This window comes from Panthera uncia (assembly GCF_023721935.1).
Source record: "Panthera uncia isolate 11264 chromosome C1 unlocalized genomic scaffold, Puncia_PCG_1.0 HiC_scaffold_4, whole genome shotgun sequence".
Lineage (NCBI taxonomy): Eukaryota > Metazoa > Chordata > Mammalia > Carnivora > Felidae > Panthera > Panthera uncia.
The window spans coordinates 90,957,693-90,975,353 of NW_026057585.1; the positions used below are offsets into that span (position 1 = coordinate 90,957,693).

The window sequence follows — 17,661 nt, forward strand, 5'->3', positions numbered from 1 at the left end:
TTGTGGTCATGGAAAACCGCCCGTCACGGGTTCTTACACAGGTGTTCTCCTTCCAGGGTCATGCTGCTGATGTGTTTGAGGCCTACACTCAGCTTTTAACAGAGATGGTCTTGCGGCTTCCTTACCAAATCAAGAAGATCGCCGATGCCAACTCTCGAATCCCCCCTCCTGTCTTTGATCATTCTTGGTTTTACTTTCTCTCAGAGGTAAGTGAAGGCCCCAGGCAGCGTGCCATTCCAGGAGAGGACATACTGGCTGTGACAGCCTTTATGGCCCCCTTCTGTCCTCGCTCCCAGGAGGCGTTGCCCCCAGCAGCGCCGCTCACACTGTGTTGATCTTGCCCCGGGTGTCCCGTGTGGTGAAGCTGTGGAAGATGGCTGTCAAAGCAAGCCGTGGCTCTAGATTTTAAGTCCATACGTTTAACTCTTTCTGCGTATGGTAGGAACAGACAAGTTTAAAAATTTGAATTCTGGTAAATAGAGAATATAGTAGTTAAGTTACGGAGAGATTTTAACATAGGGGATTGCTTGAACCACCATTGGAAAACCAGAAAAGAAAAAAAGGGAAGCCAGAGACAGTGACTACAGGAAGCAGCCACCAGAAACCGGTGTGTGAAGAGGAGTCAGCTGGGTGGGCCCGAGGTGGGGGTGCTGCTTCCGGTGCCCTGGGAACTCTGAGGGGCTGCGGTGCGGTCGATTCTGGAAGTATACAAAGAAGCTGAGGATCAGAACCAACTGTAGTTGGTTTGTCCTTGGATACTGAAGAAATGACGGAGGCTGCCAGCGTGAAGGGCTGTTGCCAGGATAGCAGGCAGACAGGAAGGAGCCGGTGCTTTTTCCTCTTGCCCTCTGTCGTGCCTTTTTGTTCGCTGTTGGCGGGACCGGAGGGGGAGCCAGCTGGCAGAGAGGCAGTGTGGTTAGTGTGCTTCTGGACCGGCCATTGGAGGGCGGTGTGTGGTGGGGCAGGTCTGGGACCGCCGAGATTTGGTAGTTGAAGATTAGCCACCATCACAGCAAGCTTGAGATTAACTCTGGGAAGAGTGACCTGTTAGCAAACCCCAGATGACGATTTCAGGTTTCCCCACCTCTTTGACCAGAAAGACAGATTCTGAATATGTTTTCTTGATCATTTCACTCTGGGTGGGCCGGAGTGGGGGCCAGCTTCCCTGGAGATTCCAAAGGGTTCCAGTAGGGGAGTGGGGATATGGCTGTTTTCCCCTCTCTCACGTCTGTCTTTCCATGCCTGCCTTCCTTCTGGTTTCTGTAAGGAATACCGCGGTTAACTGGAGGCCGGCTTGGCCGTGAGGAAATAGCTTAGCTTGTGTTTCTTACCAATTTTTAATGACGGTTCATGACCACCTGGGGTGTCACTGCTGTCACAGTTCCTGAGTCATTGACTTTTTGTGTTGCTTTTCCCCTCAAGTACCTGATGATCCAGCAGACTCCGTTTGTGCGTCGCCAAGTCCGCAAACTTTTGCTCTTCATCTGCGGATCGAAGGAGAAGTACCGCCAGCTCCGGGATCTGCACACCCTGGACTCCCATGTGCGTGGGATCAAGAAGCTGCTGGAGGAACAGGGGATATTCCTCCGGGCAAGCGTGGTTACAGCCAGCTCAGGCTCCGCCCTGCAGTACGACACGCTCATCAGCCTGGTATGAGGGTGAGGGGGCACGGTGGGGCAGACAGGGCGGGTGATGCGGCTCGGCCGGCGAGGCGGCAGGATGGAGCAGAACGGGGCTTTTAAGCAGTTAGAGGACGTTAAGGCCGCAGTTGAGCTCAGGGCGAATCCGCGGTGCTGTACATCCGGTGCAGTTGGCGTCAGGGTCTGAGATTTCCCCACCACCGTTCCCACTCCCGCCTGATGTCACGAGTCGTGGCGTGACCAGTCATGACCAGCGTCGCTGGCTCCACCAGAAATTTGCACACCTCTGAGTTCTGTCCTTCAGCACTAAAGACGCGATGTGTTACTGTCTGAAAGCGCTTTGGACTTTGGGGAGCAAATTGAATAATCGCATAGGAGCACCTAGAAGAGGACGTCTTCGGTGTTCTGTATTTCTGAGCTAGTGTCCTTCCTGGGGTGCTTTTAGCAAAAGAAAAGGTGGGAGTGCGGGAAAGAAAGGGCAAAGTAACCTGGGTCGTAGTTTACTGTCACGGTGTCTCTCCCTCCTGCTGTGTTACTGAGCGGCCTGCGGGGTCCCTGTAAACAAAGGGTGTCTGTGTGGAGGGTGTGGCACGGAGGAGGCTCCGCGAGAGCTGCGGCGTGTGCACTTGGGGAACCCGGGGCACGGGGTCAGCAGCCGTGCACAGGGGGCTGTGCTCAGTATGCAGTCTGGAGTCAGGGCGGTGACCCCTCAAGTGCGGGCTGCCCGGCGGGGCTGCTCACCTCCGCGGATTGATTTCCATTTCAGATGGAGCACCTGAAAGCTTGTGCGGAAATTGCTGCCCAGCGCACCGTCAACTGGCAGAAGTTCTGCATCAAAGACGACTGTAAGCAGTGCAGCTCCTTCGGGCTGCTGTTACTCCGTCGTCCCTTTGAGAACTAGGTAGTGAGGCCCACTGTGTGCCAAGCACTGGCCTGGATGCCGGAGACGAAACCGTGAGCGACACACGTAGCTAGAACTCTGCCTAGCTGAGAAGAAAAGTCAAAACTTAGGAGCGGTCAGGGTCAGAGACAAAATTTGGGGTGCTCTGGGGGCACAGAGTAGGAGTAGCTGACCTCCAGATTATAGAGCTAAAACTAAAGAGGAGGCGGTGGGGTCTAGAGAGTCGTCTTCTTCGAAGAAGTGGGGGCTGAGAGTCGATCTCGAGGTAGCTGTTTGGACATTTGTGAGGTATTTCTGCAGCGGGCACGAGTTCTGGGTGGCATCTGGCAGAGCAGCCTCGGAAAGCAAGCTGGTGGGAACGGGGCCGGTCCTGGCTGGGTGCAGACACGGCTCCCGTGATGGGGAAGTCCGCGGTAATTGTCTCAGAACCGAGCCCCGGTCTCCTCTGCCCACAGCCGTCCTGTACTTCCTCCTCCAAGTCAGCTTCTTGGTGGACGAGGGGGTGTCTCCGGTGCTGCTGCAGCTGCTGTCCTGCGCCCTGTGCGGCAGCAAAGTCCTCGCCGCTCTGGCGGCTTCCGCGGGCTCCTCCACTGCCTCCTCCTCCTCGGCGCCTGTGGCTGCCAGTTCTGGACAAGCCACGACACAGTCCAAGTCGTCCACGAAGAAGAGCAAGAAAGAAGAAAAGGAAAAGGAGAAAGAGGGTAAGCGTTTGTGACCAGGGTGATGTGTTCTGCTTCCTCTTGGAGCACACTGTTGATGCTCCTTTCAGGAAGGGCTTTCACCCGGATGTGCTAGGGACCTAAAACTCAGATGCCCTCTAGTGTCTGGTTTTGGTTTTATTTTCCTTTACACCTTAAGCTTGTGACTTCCGTACCAAGGAAAGGCCAAAGGGCACTGAACGTTTTTAGTAAGCCAAGTTTGTTTTTCCATGAAATAATAAATCACACTTGCTGTGTGAGGAGGTTGTCAGTGTTAAATGATGCTCGTAAATGCACCTCGTGAACTGTTAAATGCCCCACAAATGGAAGCTGTTTTAGTGGACTCCCTACCATCGAAAAGGCAGAAGCTTTTCTGTTTTCACTGCTTTTCATGGTTCTCGGAGGCCTGAGACCGGTGATCAGCAGAGCAGGGGAGGTGGTTTACGTTCTCCCAATTAATGATACAGGTAGATGTTTTAGGTAACGGATCTCTGATGTAGCCGTGTTTGTTCGGTGCCAGGCTTGCGTCGGCCCTTTGTCCTGTGCCTTTTTGGTGGCGTTATTGCACGTCTGTCTCATTTGGGGCTGGCCTTCTGGTTCTCCAGTAAACAACTGAAAGTTGTTCTCAAATTAAAACCATTTAGTTGAAACTCTTAGACATGGACAGAATCCCCTCCCTCTCCATCTGGTGTCACTGGCTATAGGACCCTAGACCATGTTTCCTGGTCTCCAGTCCTCAGTCCCGCCCTGATCTTGCAGGTGAGAGCTCAGGCAGCCAGGAGGACCAGCTGTGCACGGCTCTGGTGAACCAGCTGAACAAATTCGCAGATAAGGAGACCTTGGTTCAGTTCCTGCGTTGCTTCCTGTTAGAGTCCAATTCTTCCTCAGTGCGCTGGCAGGCGCACTGTCTGACGCTGCATATCTACAGGTGGGGTCCGGGGCTAGGTTTTGGCGGTCTGCATGGGTCCAGCACCCGAGTGGACGATGTGGTTCTGTCTTGGCTTCACGTTACATGCTCACGGTTTCAGTCTCGGTATTTATATCGGTCTGGATCCTCTTGACTGTTACAGGTGTCTTCATGAGGTTAGCCGTTCTTAGCCATTAAACTGATGTCGTAAGCAAGAGATGCTTGCGTTTTTTTCTGAGAAGGCTATATTTTGGAGTTTGTAAAGTGACCAGGCTTGACTCTTCAGGCCACCTTCTGAAGATGCACCTGTTAGGATCTGCTGTCAGAAGAACAGCAGAATGGCTTGAACTTAACCCCTGCTTGTGGGGAGGGAGATACAGCTACAGAAACAGTACCGGGGCATTGTAGATAAATAAAAGGAACTCCAGGGTTTTCTGCTGCTTGGTAATACGAACTGTCCTTTATCTACAGAAACTCCAGCAAATCTCAACAGGAGCTCCTGCTAGATCTGATGTGGTCCATATGGCCAGAACTGCCAGCCTATGGTCGTAAGGCTGCCCAGTTTGTGGACCTGCTAGGGTATTTCTCCTTGAAAACCCCACAAACGGAGAAGAAGGTAACAATTGATGTATAGTCAGGGGGCTATCTAGCCATGTTTGACCTTTTTTCCCTTGAGTTAACATTCTGACCGTCCCACATGGGGGGCACACCTTTAAAATCTCTTTAGATCTATGTTAAGCACTCCCAACACGTATGCCACAAGATAACATATACTAGCAAATAAGCACAGGCTGAATTTGGCTTAGCCAGCAGAAGGAGATCAGGTGGGGAGGAAAATGCAACCTATTTAAAGTTGTTTTAGGAAAGAAGGTATCCCCCTCGTTTTCCTGGCTGCCCTGATGGCATCCCTAAAAGTGTCTCTGCAGTCGGATAATCATTTCGTGACTTCTCCATGGGAATAAAAACAGTCTTTGTCCACAGGGTCTGAAAAGGTGACTGTCCCTAAGTCTGTGGAAACTTGTAGAGAAGACAGAATCCTTTAAATGACTAGGAATTAGGCCCAGCCTTGTGTGATTCTGCACTGGGGCTGAAAAGCCTGGTATTTCTTGGGCGGTATCAACTAGATAGCAGGAGACAGAAGTCTTTTCCAGGAAGACTTTCCCTTGGCCTTTAACTCTGGTCTTTTATTAACTTCTGTTTCAGTTAAAGGAATATTCCCAGAAGGCTGTGGAGATTCTGCGGACTCAAAACCATATTCTTACCAACCACCCCAACTCCAACATTTACAGGTGGGCCCGTTCTGCCTTCTCCCTAACTGAAGCTCTGTCAATCAGGCCCAGTTGCCCTCTCCACATTGGTTAGCTCCTACATAAGAATCAGTACGCCTCTGTCTAGTGGGTCTTCGAATCCCTCCTCGTAGCTGGAGCCTTGCACACCCAGGGCACTCAAAATGTAACTGCTCAATTAGATTTTGGGAAGCAGTAATTTGAGAATGTTTCCTACTTCGAGGGTCTGAGTCTAAATCAGATGAGTGTACAGAAAATGGCTAGGTTAAAACAACTTTTGAAAGAGTATCAGTTAAACTAGCAGCTGTTATTTCCCTGGTTTAATAACGACTGTTCTCTTTTCTTCTAAACTTCATTGAGGTATACTTTCTATACCACGAAATTCACCTATTTTAAAGTATACAACTCAATGATTTTTGGTCAATTTAATTGTGACTCTGCTTTGAGTCAAATATTGATGTAGCTTTTTAGGATTCCTCTGACCTCAGGATGGCTCAGAAGTAGGAAACATCTAGGGCTGATTGGTTGACATGTCCTTCCTGTGACGTCTAAGTCCTGTTGGGATTTCTTGCATTTCCCTGTGTTCTTACTAGGGTGGGGCTCGCCTTAGGGAATGTCGCCGTGGCGCGTTCATGGCTTCTTTGTGAAGCTCGGTGCTTTCTAAAATGAAAATTTCCTTATGCTGAGACTGGTTTCTTCCTTAGCACCTTGTCTGGCTTAGTGGAATTTGATGGCTATTACCTGGAGAGCGATCCCTGCCTGGTGTGTAATAATCCAGAGGTGCCGTTTTGTGTAAGTGCCGTCTTTAACGTGGGCAGTGGTGAGGCTTGCAGGGCCAGTGGGTTTCTTGTTCAGAGATCGATTGTTGCCACATAGGTGTTCCTCTCCCGACGGATGGTCACCAGTGGTATGAATGCTTACCTGCCACGCTTACCACCTCAGATAGAAGTGTCATCCGTGGTCGAAGAGTGGGTTACAGTGATCAGTTTTGAAGAAGGCAGGATGAGCCGGTGGCCTTGAACCGATACACTGTTTTGTGTCCTCCTGTGTTTAGTATATCAAGCTGTCTTCCATCAAAGTGGACACGCGGTACACCACCACCCAGCAGGTCGTGAAGCTCATCGGCAGCCACACCATCAGCAAAGTGACGGTGAAAATCGGGGATCTGAAACGAACAAAGATGGTGCGGACTGTCAACCTGTATTACAACAACCGGACTGTGCAGGCCATCGTGGAGTTGAAGAACAAGTACGGGCTCTTCAGTCTTGGGGAGGGGCCGTGTAAGGCTTAACACCAGCTGTTGCTTTTGATTGCTGGAATAGGGTGAAGCAGCACATCCCCTAGAGGCCTGGTATGTTCTCTTTCCACTTCAGTCAGGGCTGGGGACAAATTGAAACACCGTTTCCTAATGTCGACAAAGGTTCTTTGGCCCGTCCGGTGGAGCCCTTGGGGTCTGAGGGAGCAATTGAGCAGTCTGCCCTCTGAGAGAGCAAGCTGAGTGAGGGGACTGCAGGCTTCTACCCGTGTTAATCAGGGCAGTTCTGGGGTTAAAACCCATACTGGGAAATACTTGTCGTTTCTTGGATTAAGATGATGTTTGCTTGCTCACAGAGAGGCAGTATTCCTTAAGAAGTTTCTCTAGTACGCAGGCCTTATATTGATATGTTGCACCTTCCTTTTTTTTTTTTTTTTTCTAAATCTTTATTTATCTGTGAGAGAGAGACAGAGTGTGAGCAGGGAGGGAGCAGAGAGCGGGAGACACAGAATCTGAAGCAGGCTCCAGGCCCTGAGCTGTCAGCACAGAGCCCGACGCGGGGCTGAAAGTCACGAACCGTGAGATCATAACCTGAGCCGAAGTCGGACGCTCAACTGACTGAGCCACCCAGGCGCCCCACACCTTCCTTTTGTATCTGCCTATGTTTGGTCTTTCTAGCTCATGTGTCCTGGTGTCTGAATCGGGGCACGTCATATGTGGGCCAAAGAAGGCACCGGTGTGGGTTACAGTGTTGACCCACAGAGACAGATCTGTTGAAATCTCTGGCGTGGCTGTTGGGCAGAGGACATGGGGAGGTGCTGCTTAAGTAGGAAGACTTGCAGGGCTGTTCTGCACGGAATGGAAGTATTGGTATTATTCTAAGGGGCAGAACAAAGCTAGGCTGGACCACATCAGCAAACGGCCACGGGGAGCTTGGCCGACAGGAAGTTTTCTTCCTTTGGAGAGCAGTTCACATTGGTCACGTGCAAGTGAAAGCTGCTAATGCGGATGACCCGCTCCCCTTCTGGAGGAGGTGGGTTTCATTTCCTGTTGCGTAGAGTCCGTGCAGCTGCCGGTGAAGCGCTCAGAACCCGCGATGAGACCGTGGGCTCGCACCCCAGCTCTACTGTCTGTCTTTCTGGTGTGGGACCAGTTGCGTAGTTTGGTTTAGTGTATGTAGACTGCCGAGAATGGAGCCTAGCACGTAGGAAGTGCTTAATAAATGTTACCTGTAGTTAATGTGATTACCCTAAATTACTACATGCCTTTTTTTTTTTTTCCCCTCTGCTTGGCACATGGCACATAGTTCATGGTACCTCTTGGGATCTTAGGCTTTAGTGTGGCGTAATTTTAGAGTAGTCTCTCTCTCTGATGCATGCTTCGTTTTTCTAGGATCTGAAAAGTCATTCTGTGTAACATCTTAAAGCACTTGAGTGTTAACATCCTTTTTTATAAAGAGCAGTGGGAAGATTTTCTTTATATTTGGTTGCTATTATTCTCCAGATCACCTTTTCTTAGAGTGACCACTGCCTTAGAAGAATACATGGGGACAGCCTTACTCTTTGTCTCCTCAGACCATCTCTGAGGGGTAAACAGGCGGCTCTCAGGCCCCCTGCCCCTCTGTCTGACACCGTCTCTCGTAGGCCGGCTCGCTGGCACAAAGCCAAGAAGGTTCAACTGACCCCCGGGCAGACAGAGGTGAAGATTGATCTGCCCTTGCCCATCGTGGCCTCCAACCTGATGATCGAGTTTGCGGACTTCTATGAAAACTACCAGGCCTCCACAGAGACCCTGCAGTGCCCGCGCTGCAGCGCCTCGGTCCCTGCCAACCCGGGGGTCTGCGGCAACTGTGGAGAGAACGTCTACCAGTGTCACAAATGCAGGTGAGGGAGTGTTGCCGGGCCAGGGCCGTGTACGTTCCTTATATTTCCCTGTAAGAGCCTCAGTGTGGGCAGGGTTCCAGTGTCTGGTGCCCTCGTGATCATTAGGGGACTGTGGGCGTGTGGAGTCCAGGGATGGAAGAGCGGTGCGCGTGTAGGTGTGCGCGCGCCTGTCCTGTGGTAAGCGGGGAGCGGGGGTCCCTGGGTCTGGTTGCAGGTCTTCCTTTCTTGTCACCTGATTGTGTAAGTCACCCTCAGCTGTCGTCATCCCTGCACGGTTCCAGGGTACGCGGGTGGCGCCGTCCATCTCACGGTCGCCCCCCCACCCCCTGCCACTGAACCTCTCCTGCCCCCTGACCCGAACGCCTTGGTTCTTCAGGTCCATCAACTACGACGAAAAGGATCCCTTCCTCTGCAATGCCTGTGGTTTCTGCAAATACGCTCGCTTCGACTTCATGCTCTATGCCAAGCCCTGCTGTGCGGTAGATCCCATCGAGAATGAAGAAGACCGGAAGAAGGTGAGGCTGCATCCGCCCTCGACTCAAGGCAGTGGCTTTGCTCTGAGCTTTGGGCAGCAGGGCTGGCGGAGGGCGGCGGGCTTTTCCTTCTGGCCCCAATCTTCCTCCGCTCAGGCACTGTCTGCAGGGCCCGGCTTTAGGGTGGCAGCAGATAGAGGCGTGCGGTTCGTTGGAACACGTGGTTCACGTGTGACTCCTGGGAAGTGTTGGTTGGTAGTGAACTAGAGTGTCCCAGCAGACAAGCAGCTTCAGATTTGGAAAAGCAGAAAGAAGTCGGACGAGTGCCTTGCGTTTGTTCCACAGACGCCTTCATACTGCAGCTGTTGGCCTGGTCTCAGTGGCAGTGCGTCCAGGGGCTGGTTCCGGATCGTTAGGAGGAATAGAGATAACGAGTGCATGAAACAGCACCCGACCTGTAGGAAATGTTTCAGAAAACGGTTAGCAATTGGGATTAGTCAAGGAAAAGCCTTCACGCCCGCCCCTGTCTTTTCCTGCTAGGCTGTTTCCAACATCAATACGCTTCTGGACAAAGCCGACCGAGTCTATCACCAGCTGATGGGACATCGGCCACAGCTGGAGAACCTGCTCTGCAAAGTGAACGAGGCGGCCCCCGAGAAGCCGCAGGTAACCCCGAGCTAGAGGGGCATTTGGAGAGGGCTCCGGGGCAGAAGCAGAAGACTGACCACTTGCCTCTTGGGTTGCAGGATGACTCGGGGACGGCCGGGGGCATCAGTTCTACCTCCGCCAGTGTCAATCGGTACATCCTGCAGCTGGCCCAGGAGTACTGTGGCGACTGCAAGAACTCTTTCGACGAGCTCTCCAAAATCATCCAGGTAGAGAAGCGGGAGCCCCTCTGGAGTGTTCCGTGGAGCATTACCAGTGAGGTTTTCAGAGCAGTCCTGCTGTCCACCTCCGGCACTTTGAGTCTTGGATTGCCCTTGCCCGATCTGAAAAGGCAGGGTCCCGAGTGGCCGCACCATTCAGCTTCTCTCCCGTTGTAGTTTCTGGTGCTTGGCAGAGACCTGAGTTTGTTCCAGAAGATTGAGAGTGACATTATTAGATGTGCTTTCCTTGGCCCATTTAGAACCCATCTTTTAGTAGAGGGGTTGCTAGTTTTAAAAAACCAGCTGTCAAGGTTCTGTTCCCCCCTTTTCTGAAAGGCCACGTGTGCAGGCTGGTAGGGCAGGGCTCACCGACTCCAGTCAGCCAGGGTGGGCCGTGCAAATGATGGAATGTTACCAACCTAATGTCCATGGAATGGGAGGCTGGCCGCACTCAGACAAGCCGGTTCCTGGCCCATCCACAGCTGTCTCTGCTATATGGGCCGCCATCTCTGATCTTCGTGTTTGTTCTTTATGAGACAGCGTTATGTGGGAGTTAAGGACCTGTGCCGTGTTCAGGGGCTGAGTTCTGACTCTGCCACTTGCCTTGGACAAGCTAACCCTCCTAAGCTTCAGCTTCCTTCTCTGTAAAATGAGGATAAAGTATCTAATCGGTAGGGTCGTCAGAAAGGTTAAATTGAATAATGCATGTGAAATGTTTTTTCAAACCAAAACTAATTCCCAGTTAACTTTCTCTTCTTCCTTATTTATTGCTGTTTTATTTCTTTTTCATCTTTTTTTCTCTTAGAAAGTCTTTGCTTCACGCAAAGAGTTGTTGGAATATGACCTGCAGCAGAGGGAAGCAGCCACCAAATCGTCCCGAACCTCCGTGCAGCCCACCTTCACGGCCAGCCAGTACCGCGCCTTATCCGTCCTGGGCTGTGGCCACACATCCTCCACCAAGTGCTACGGCTGCGCCTCGGCCGTCACAGAACATTGTATCACGCTGCTCCGGGCCCTGGCCACCAATCCGGCCCTGAGGCACATCCTCGTCTCCCAGGGCCTTATCCGGGAGCTCTTTGATTACAATCTTCGCCGAGGCTCTGCAGCCATGCGGGAGGAGGTCCGCCAGCTCATGTGCCTGCTAACTCGGTCAGAACCTGCAGCGTGATCGTGGGCCCGGTAACTCCTAACGTGGTGGGGGGGAGGAGTGTTGGTGGCCGCTGGTAGTAGCGAAGCTGGGAGCTTAGGGGTGCGAAGTGTGGTGCTTGTTGCTGCTGGACAGGCTGGCTAACTTGTGAGGGAGGAAGAGGGGGAGATGCCCAGGGTCTTGGTGAGCGAATTCTGCGAGCATTTGAGACCAGGTTAGCTTGTAAATAGAATATCTGGCTTGTACGTTGTCGGTTCCAATGAGGTTCCCTGGGGAAACGAGTGTCTGAGTTCTGGTGAGGGAGGAGAAGGGAGCCTGGGCATTTGGACTCCAGACTCCCATGGAGGAGGCCAGTGGAGCAGTGGAGCCTGGTGACGAGAGCTTATTATGCGGCGTCTGACGCTCTGTGCCTCGGACAGCTTACCTAACGTCTTTGAGCCAAGGTTTTCCTTGTCTGAAAAATGCTGACGAGTAAATATCTTGAAGGCTTGTGGTGAGGACGGAATGAAATAATTCACGTGGGCGGTGACTCCTGTCTGTTGAGTGCCTACCTTGTGACGACAAGAGTTACCAGAGCTGCATGTGGTTTATCTACGGAGTGTGTGGCATGGGTTCCGGAACGTGTTAGGTGATGGGTAGCCATTTCTTGCTGTTTCACTTATTCACCCACTTAGCAGGTGTACTTTGTCTTTGAATGCCAGGCACTGTTTGGGACTCTGGGTGTGCAGTGGGAAATGTTGCCCTCACGTAGCCCTCAGTCTAGGCAGGGGAACTGCAGAAGCATACTTGTACAGTATAGCATCAGGAAATTCCAGTTGTGAGGGGAGGTAAAGCCGCAGTGGCGCCCCGACTGTGGCAGGAATTGCCGCGTGGAAGAAGGTGGCTAGGGTAGGTCTGTTGAGGGGTGATGATTGAGGAGACGCGTGTGGAGTAAGGGGACGAGCCACGCAGATGTCTCTGCTGCGGCGGGGTGTGCCAGGGGTCCTGCAGGTGGAGTAAAGGAGGCCGCAGGGGAAGGAGAACCAGAGGTGGCTGGGGGCCAGACCCCGGGGGGTCTTCTAGGCTATCGTAAGGGCTTTGAGTTCTGTTGAAAGTGGGGTAGGAAGCAAGAAAGGGACCTGGTACAATTTACGTTGTTAGGACTAATGTCGACATCATTACAGTGGGGCGTAGGTGGGAACCACGGGTGCCTCGTGGGAGCTGAAGTAGAGGTGCGTGGAGAAAACGAGGAAAGTGTTGTGACCCATCCTGGCAGGAAGCCCCTGGATCTGGAGCCTGGGGACTCAGCAGCCTGGGCTGTGGACGCGGAGGAGATCTCGGTGCTGGTGCTAAGCTCCCCTCAGTCACCCCTGCGGGGCAGGCGGCTGTGATGGGCTCTTTGTTACAGACCCGGGGATCCTCGTGGGGCTGATCTCTTAGGCCCGTGGGCATCGATTGCCTTTTCTCTGAGCTCCTCAGGTGGGGAGGTGGACACGGCCAGTGGTGGGTAACAGGACTCCCATGCCTTTGCTTCCTCAGAGACAATCCAGAAGCCACCCAGCAAATGAATGACTTGATCATCGGCAAAGTCTCCACTGCCCTGAAGGGCCACTGGGCCAATCCTGATCTGGTGAGCAGGACGGCCGCTCCTCTGACCTCTCCCTCTCTGTTCTTCTGTGCTCCTTTGCTTTCCTTTCCACCGGTCTCTGTGGGGTGACTGTCCCAGGTCAGAGCCAGCCTCAGAGGGAGAAGAGAAATGGGTGGTTGGCCAGAGGGGGAGCAGGGGTCTCCAGCTCTCCTTTGTCTCTCTCGTGGCGCCACCGGGTACCAGACATTTTAGTTGCGGGTCCCCTGATCAGAGTTTGGACGTAAGCCCCAGTCCTGGCTCCCTCCTGCAGACCCTCCTCTACCCATGTCTCCTCCCGTTGGCCTTCTAGGCAAGCAGCCTGCAGTATGAGATGCTGTTGCTGACAGACTCCATCTCGAAGGAGGACGGCTGCTGGGAGCTGCGGCTGCGCTGTGGTGAGCTGGGGGCCCGTCTGCTTCGGGGCTCTTTGGGGGTGGGGCTTTGGGCTCCATCCTGGCCACAGACGGGGTGGGACAGGGGCTGCCCCGGGCAGCCCTGCTGGAGCCGGGGCTTGGTGCTCGGTGACCGCGGCTCAGCCTGTCCCTCCTACCCCCAGCTCTCAGCCTCTTCCTCATGGCGGTGAACATCAAGACCCCCGTGGTTGTGGAGAACATTACCCTCATGTGTCTGCGGATCTTGCAGAAGCTGATTAAACCACCTGCTCCTACCAGCAAGAAGAACAAGGTACCGGGCGGGGAGGCCAGGAGGGGAGGGAGGGCGGCAGCCCCTTCCTGCCCTGGCGGGGCACCAGCGCTTCCTCTGCCTCAGTTAAGCAGACAGGAGTTGGGAGTTTTGAGAAGGAATGTTTCTCAGAGGGAAGTCGAGAGTCACATAAACATGAAAATGCAGACGCGTGGAACGAGCTGGTTTACTAGAGGTCTGGCTCTTTCTCCAGTCATATCAGATGAGTCACAGCTCCCAGAAGGCACGTGTTCTTTTCCACCCCTGTGCCTTTGTGCATGCAGTATTGTGCAGGGGCGAAAATCCTAGGCTCTGAAGCAGACTTCTTGATTTCCGATCCCAGCTCTTCTCTTTACTAGCCTTGTGACTTTGGGCAAGTTGTTAACTCCAGCTCCTTGGTTTGCCCATCTCTGCAATGGGAATACAACACATTGAACTGCTGGGAGGCATCAGTCACTTAACACAGATTATGTGCTCGGAACACCGGCTTGTGTTAGTCCCTTAGTAAATGTTAGCTGCGGCTGTCTGTCATCTTCTCTGTGTAGGATGCCCCCTTCTTTGTTAGCTGCCTCTTAGAAGATCCAGCTCTCTGCTGGGCTGGCTGTGAGCACCTCAAATCCAGGGATGTCCGTTTTGTAGTATTTTTTATGTCCAGTGCAGAGCATGCTACTTAACATACGCTAGCCATTCAGTAAATCATTAAGCGAATGAGGAAAGCCAAGTTTTTGTTCTAAGATAACATAACCATAGCTGAGCCCCAGATTGATCTGCTTGGACCAACTTGTGGAAGACACGGGCCACGGTTCTTCCTCTCAGCCATGCCTGAGGCTGTCTCTCTGTGGTCCTTGGGCCATTAGATTCCTGCTCCGTCCTGGTGGGGCGCTTGGTGGGAAGAGTCTTCATTACTGCAGGAAGATTGCTTTCTGAGTGGTAAGCACTAGGGTGGAAGCTGGATATTGAACAGTTTAGTAAATTTTCCTCGACCCAGTCTTCCTAGGCAGTCCTCGGAAAAGGCAGGACTGAGGTACCCATCTTCCTTCCCTTTGACGAAGGTTTATTTCCCCTCAGAGCTCATTGTCAGCCAGTAAAATCAGTACTTGATTAAAGAGGAACGTCATCCCCACATGACCATCATTTTTCCCAGAGTGAGGCAAAAAATTTCCAGAGTTGTTTATTCTCTAAGTGCGGGAGCCCATTGTCGATGTTTGCGCTGTGCTTAGTTTCAGCCTAGAGAAAGCAGCAGTTCTCAAAACTAGGCTCCCGGTGCCTGAGCGTTCCCTGGACCATCGGGGACCCTGTGAGGCCAACATTTGTTTCATAACTCTCCTCCGGCCCTGCTTGCCCCTTGTGGTCTGTGCACCTCGGGGCTGGTGGTGCACAGTCCCTGGTGGCGAGGCCACCGGGGCCTCAGCGGGAAAGGTAGTGCGTGCTCACTCATGGGCGTCCTCGATGAAATGGTGCATGTTAATGTCAGTACATCTCCCTTCTTGGGTACTTGTGTTCTTAATACTCGGTGTGACCGTGTGGAAGCGCGCCGGAAGTGCTCCTGCTGCACACGCCCCATTGCCGCCGCGCTTGCTGGCGGGGGCAGGTGCGTGCATGTGAGCCGCTGCCTCTTGTGGGGCCCTGTGTGTGCTTGGAGGGGTGTGCGACGGGCCAGGTGTGCTTATTCAGAATTGGGTGTTAGCAGACATTTTCACCTTCCTTCCTTCCTTCCTTCCTTCCTTCCTTCCTTCCTTCCTTCCTTTTTTTAATGTTTGCTTATTTTTGAGAGACAGAGCATGAATGGGGAAGGGGTAGAGAGAGGGAGACACAGAATCTGAAGCAGGCTCCAGGCTCTGAGCTGTCAGCACAGAGCCCGACGCGGGGCTCGAACTCACGAACCGCGAGATCAGGACCTGAACCGAAGTCAGACGCCCCACCGACTGAGCCACCCAGGCGCCCCTCTCATGCTTAACTTTTAATGTTGTAAATATCAATAGATAGAATCATACATGCAAAACAGTTTCGGGTTCTCAATAATTTTTTAAGAGCGTGAAGGAGTCCTGAGGCCAAAAAGCTTGAGAACATCTGGTTTAGAGTGTGTGTGGGGCTCTTGGCTGTGCAGGCTAGTTCTGCTTGGTAATGGCTCCCAAAATTCTGGAGACTGCACAGTGGCTCCTTAAAGAGTGATGTTTGGGGAGCTGGATCAGCCTTGGGGTAGGAATTGGCGGGTGTGGCTGTAGGACTGTCTGTAGGAAGCCCGCTACCTCTTAGTCCTGAACAGTTAGAACGGCGACCTTAAGCTCAGTGTGGAGATGCCGCTGCTAAGTTGTGTCAAATGGCTTTGAAGGAACATACACTTGGGCGGAAATGATACGACCGTTGACCCTTCTGACCTTGCCTCGCGTATGTCCCCCTGGGGCGTCGGTGCCATCGTATCAGAGCCATCGCATTGGAGCCGTGGCTCAGGTGTGTTTTCACGCTCCCGCCTTGTTCCGCTTTCCCCCTGCAGGATGTCCCTGTTGAGGCCCTCACCACGGTTAAGCCGTACTGCAATGAGATCCATGCCCAGGCTCAACTGTGGCTCAAGAGAGACCCCAAAGCGTCCTATGAAGCCTGGAAGAAGTGTCTTCCTATCAGAGGTGTGTCTGTGTCTTCGTGCCTGGGGAAGCCAGTCCCTCCGACCCCTGTCCCGGCAGCCCTACGGTCCCCCTTTTTCTGTTACTTCCTTTCCCTTACCCCTCGCTCCACCCCCCTGCCTGCCAGGGACAGATGGCAACGGGAAGTCCCCCAGCAAGTCGGAGCTCCGCCACCTCTATTTGACCGAGAAGTACGTGTGGAGGTGGAAGCAGTTCCTGAGTCGTCGGGGGAAGAGGACCCCGCCCTTGGATCTCAAGCTGGGCCACAACAACTGGCTGCGGCAAGTGAGTGACCGCCTCCGGGCCCTCCTCCCACTCCCCTTGCCCCAGATGCCAAGCAGCGCCTCTCTGCTCCCCCCCCTCCCCCACCCACGTCTGCTCTGCTCTCTTGCCTCCTTTCAGGCGGGAAGCAGGGGGAGGTCCTGGGTTGCAGCCACCAGTGTGGTAGACTGGTTGAGAGAGGACTTTTCTGTGCCTCTCATCAAGCTGCTGTGCTTGTTACTCCTCCTGGCCACTCATGGGAACTAAGCCTCAGTGCTACCCCTCCCTTTTTCTCCTTCCGTTGTCTATACCTCCTGCTGCCCTCTCCCTGTTCGTTCTAGCTAGCATCGTAAAGGATTAAAGTAATTAAAGGCATCCGTTTGTCTGTTAACGTATAAAGTAAGAAATACTTGGTCAAACGTAAGTATTGAGCATATAGGTACCTCCAAAATAGAGTTGCAGGGTTATAGAAATCTGTGCTGAGGAAAAGACTTGCTTGCCTACTTCCTAGTTCAGTGGTTTTATTTTATTTATTTAAAAAAAAATTTTTAACGTTTATTTATTATTGAAAGACAGGGAGAGAGCATGAGCAAGGGAGGGGCAGAGAGAGAGAGAAGGAGACACAGAATCCAAAGCAGGCTCCAGGCCCTGAGCTGTCAGCACAGAGCCTGACACGGGGCTCGAACCCACGAACAAGGTCGTGACCCGGGCCGAAGTCAGACGCTCAACCGGCTGAGCCACCCAGGCGCCCCTCCAGTTCAGTGATTTTAGATGTGCTGTCCGGGTTACTTGATGGAGAAGCTTCCGTGAAGAAGGGGGCTGCTGAGCAGCCTCTTTCCCAGTCTGCCACAGCGGCATCTGGCCTTGAGTGTGGTTTTCGCCTCTCCCCTTTCCCCGGAGGTGCATCCGGAGGACTTCCAGAAGGTGCCACTTCACTGTGTCGGTCACCTGAGCCACGGCTTCTCTCCCGTGTCCTGCAGGTGCTCTTCACCCCGGCGACACAGGCCGCGCGCCAGGCAGCCTGCACCATCGTGGAAGCTCTCGCCACCATTCCCAGCCGCAAGCAGCAGGTCCTGGACCTCCTCACCAGGTGCCACTTGAGGGGGGCGTGGGAGAGCGGTCAGCCTTCCCCGTCTTCCTGGGGGAATCTATAGGTCAGGATGACGGCAGGCACACCCAGGCCCTGTACCCATCGCCCGCTACGGAGAGGGGCACAGGAACGGAAAAGAACCAGAGAACCGGGTGGTCGTGCTGCTGCTGGTGGTGGTGCGGGTAGTCATAGAGCAGCAGCAGCAGCAGCGACCGACGTCAGTTGAGGTCTTAGGAGCATATAAACGCTCGGCCCTGTGTGAGCTCCTTGGATCCTGCCCCGCAACCTGGGATTGATGCGGTTGAGTAACGTGTCTGCCGAAGGCAGGATTTGAATCCAGGCCGTG

The 17,661-nt window shown here is 53.2% G+C and overlaps 1 protein-coding gene across 5 annotated transcripts in view; it reads left to right on the plus strand.

Moving 5' to 3' along the window:
• UBR4 (ubiquitin protein ligase E3 component n-recognin 4) overlaps positions 1–17,661 on the plus strand; it is a 131,101-nt gene that overhangs the window by 82,992 nt on the left and 30,448 nt on the right. For 4 of the 5 annotated variants that reach the window (XM_049617951.1, XM_049617950.1, XM_049617949.1 and 1 more), the window contains exons 65-84: positions 57–206; positions 1,423–1,650; positions 2,407–2,485; positions 2,997–3,242; positions 3,999–4,167; positions 4,618–4,762; positions 5,350–5,435; positions 6,137–6,224; positions 6,487–6,680; positions 8,331–8,570; positions 8,947–9,085; positions 9,584–9,709; positions 9,790–9,918; positions 10,715–11,058; positions 12,575–12,665; positions 12,973–13,057; positions 13,219–13,346; positions 15,838–15,967; positions 16,092–16,249; positions 17,206–17,315. In XM_049617951.1, coding sequence (XP_049473908.1) covers positions 57–206; positions 1,423–1,650; positions 2,407–2,485; positions 2,997–3,242; positions 3,999–4,167; positions 4,618–4,762; positions 5,350–5,435; positions 6,137–6,224; positions 6,487–6,680; positions 8,331–8,570; positions 8,947–9,085; positions 9,584–9,709; positions 9,790–9,918; positions 10,715–11,058; positions 12,575–12,665; positions 12,973–13,057; positions 13,219–13,346; positions 15,838–15,967; positions 16,092–16,249; positions 17,206–17,315 — 3,065 coding nt within the window. The remainder of the gene's footprint in view (positions 1–56; positions 207–1,422; positions 1,651–2,406; positions 2,486–2,996; positions 3,243–3,998; positions 4,168–4,617; positions 4,763–5,349; positions 5,436–6,136; positions 6,225–6,486; positions 6,681–8,330; positions 8,571–8,946; positions 9,086–9,583; positions 9,710–9,789; positions 9,919–10,714; positions 11,059–12,574; positions 12,666–12,972; positions 13,058–13,218; positions 13,347–15,837; positions 15,968–16,091; positions 16,250–17,205; positions 17,316–17,661) is intronic. The other variant, XM_049617952.1, reaches the window with a different exon arrangement.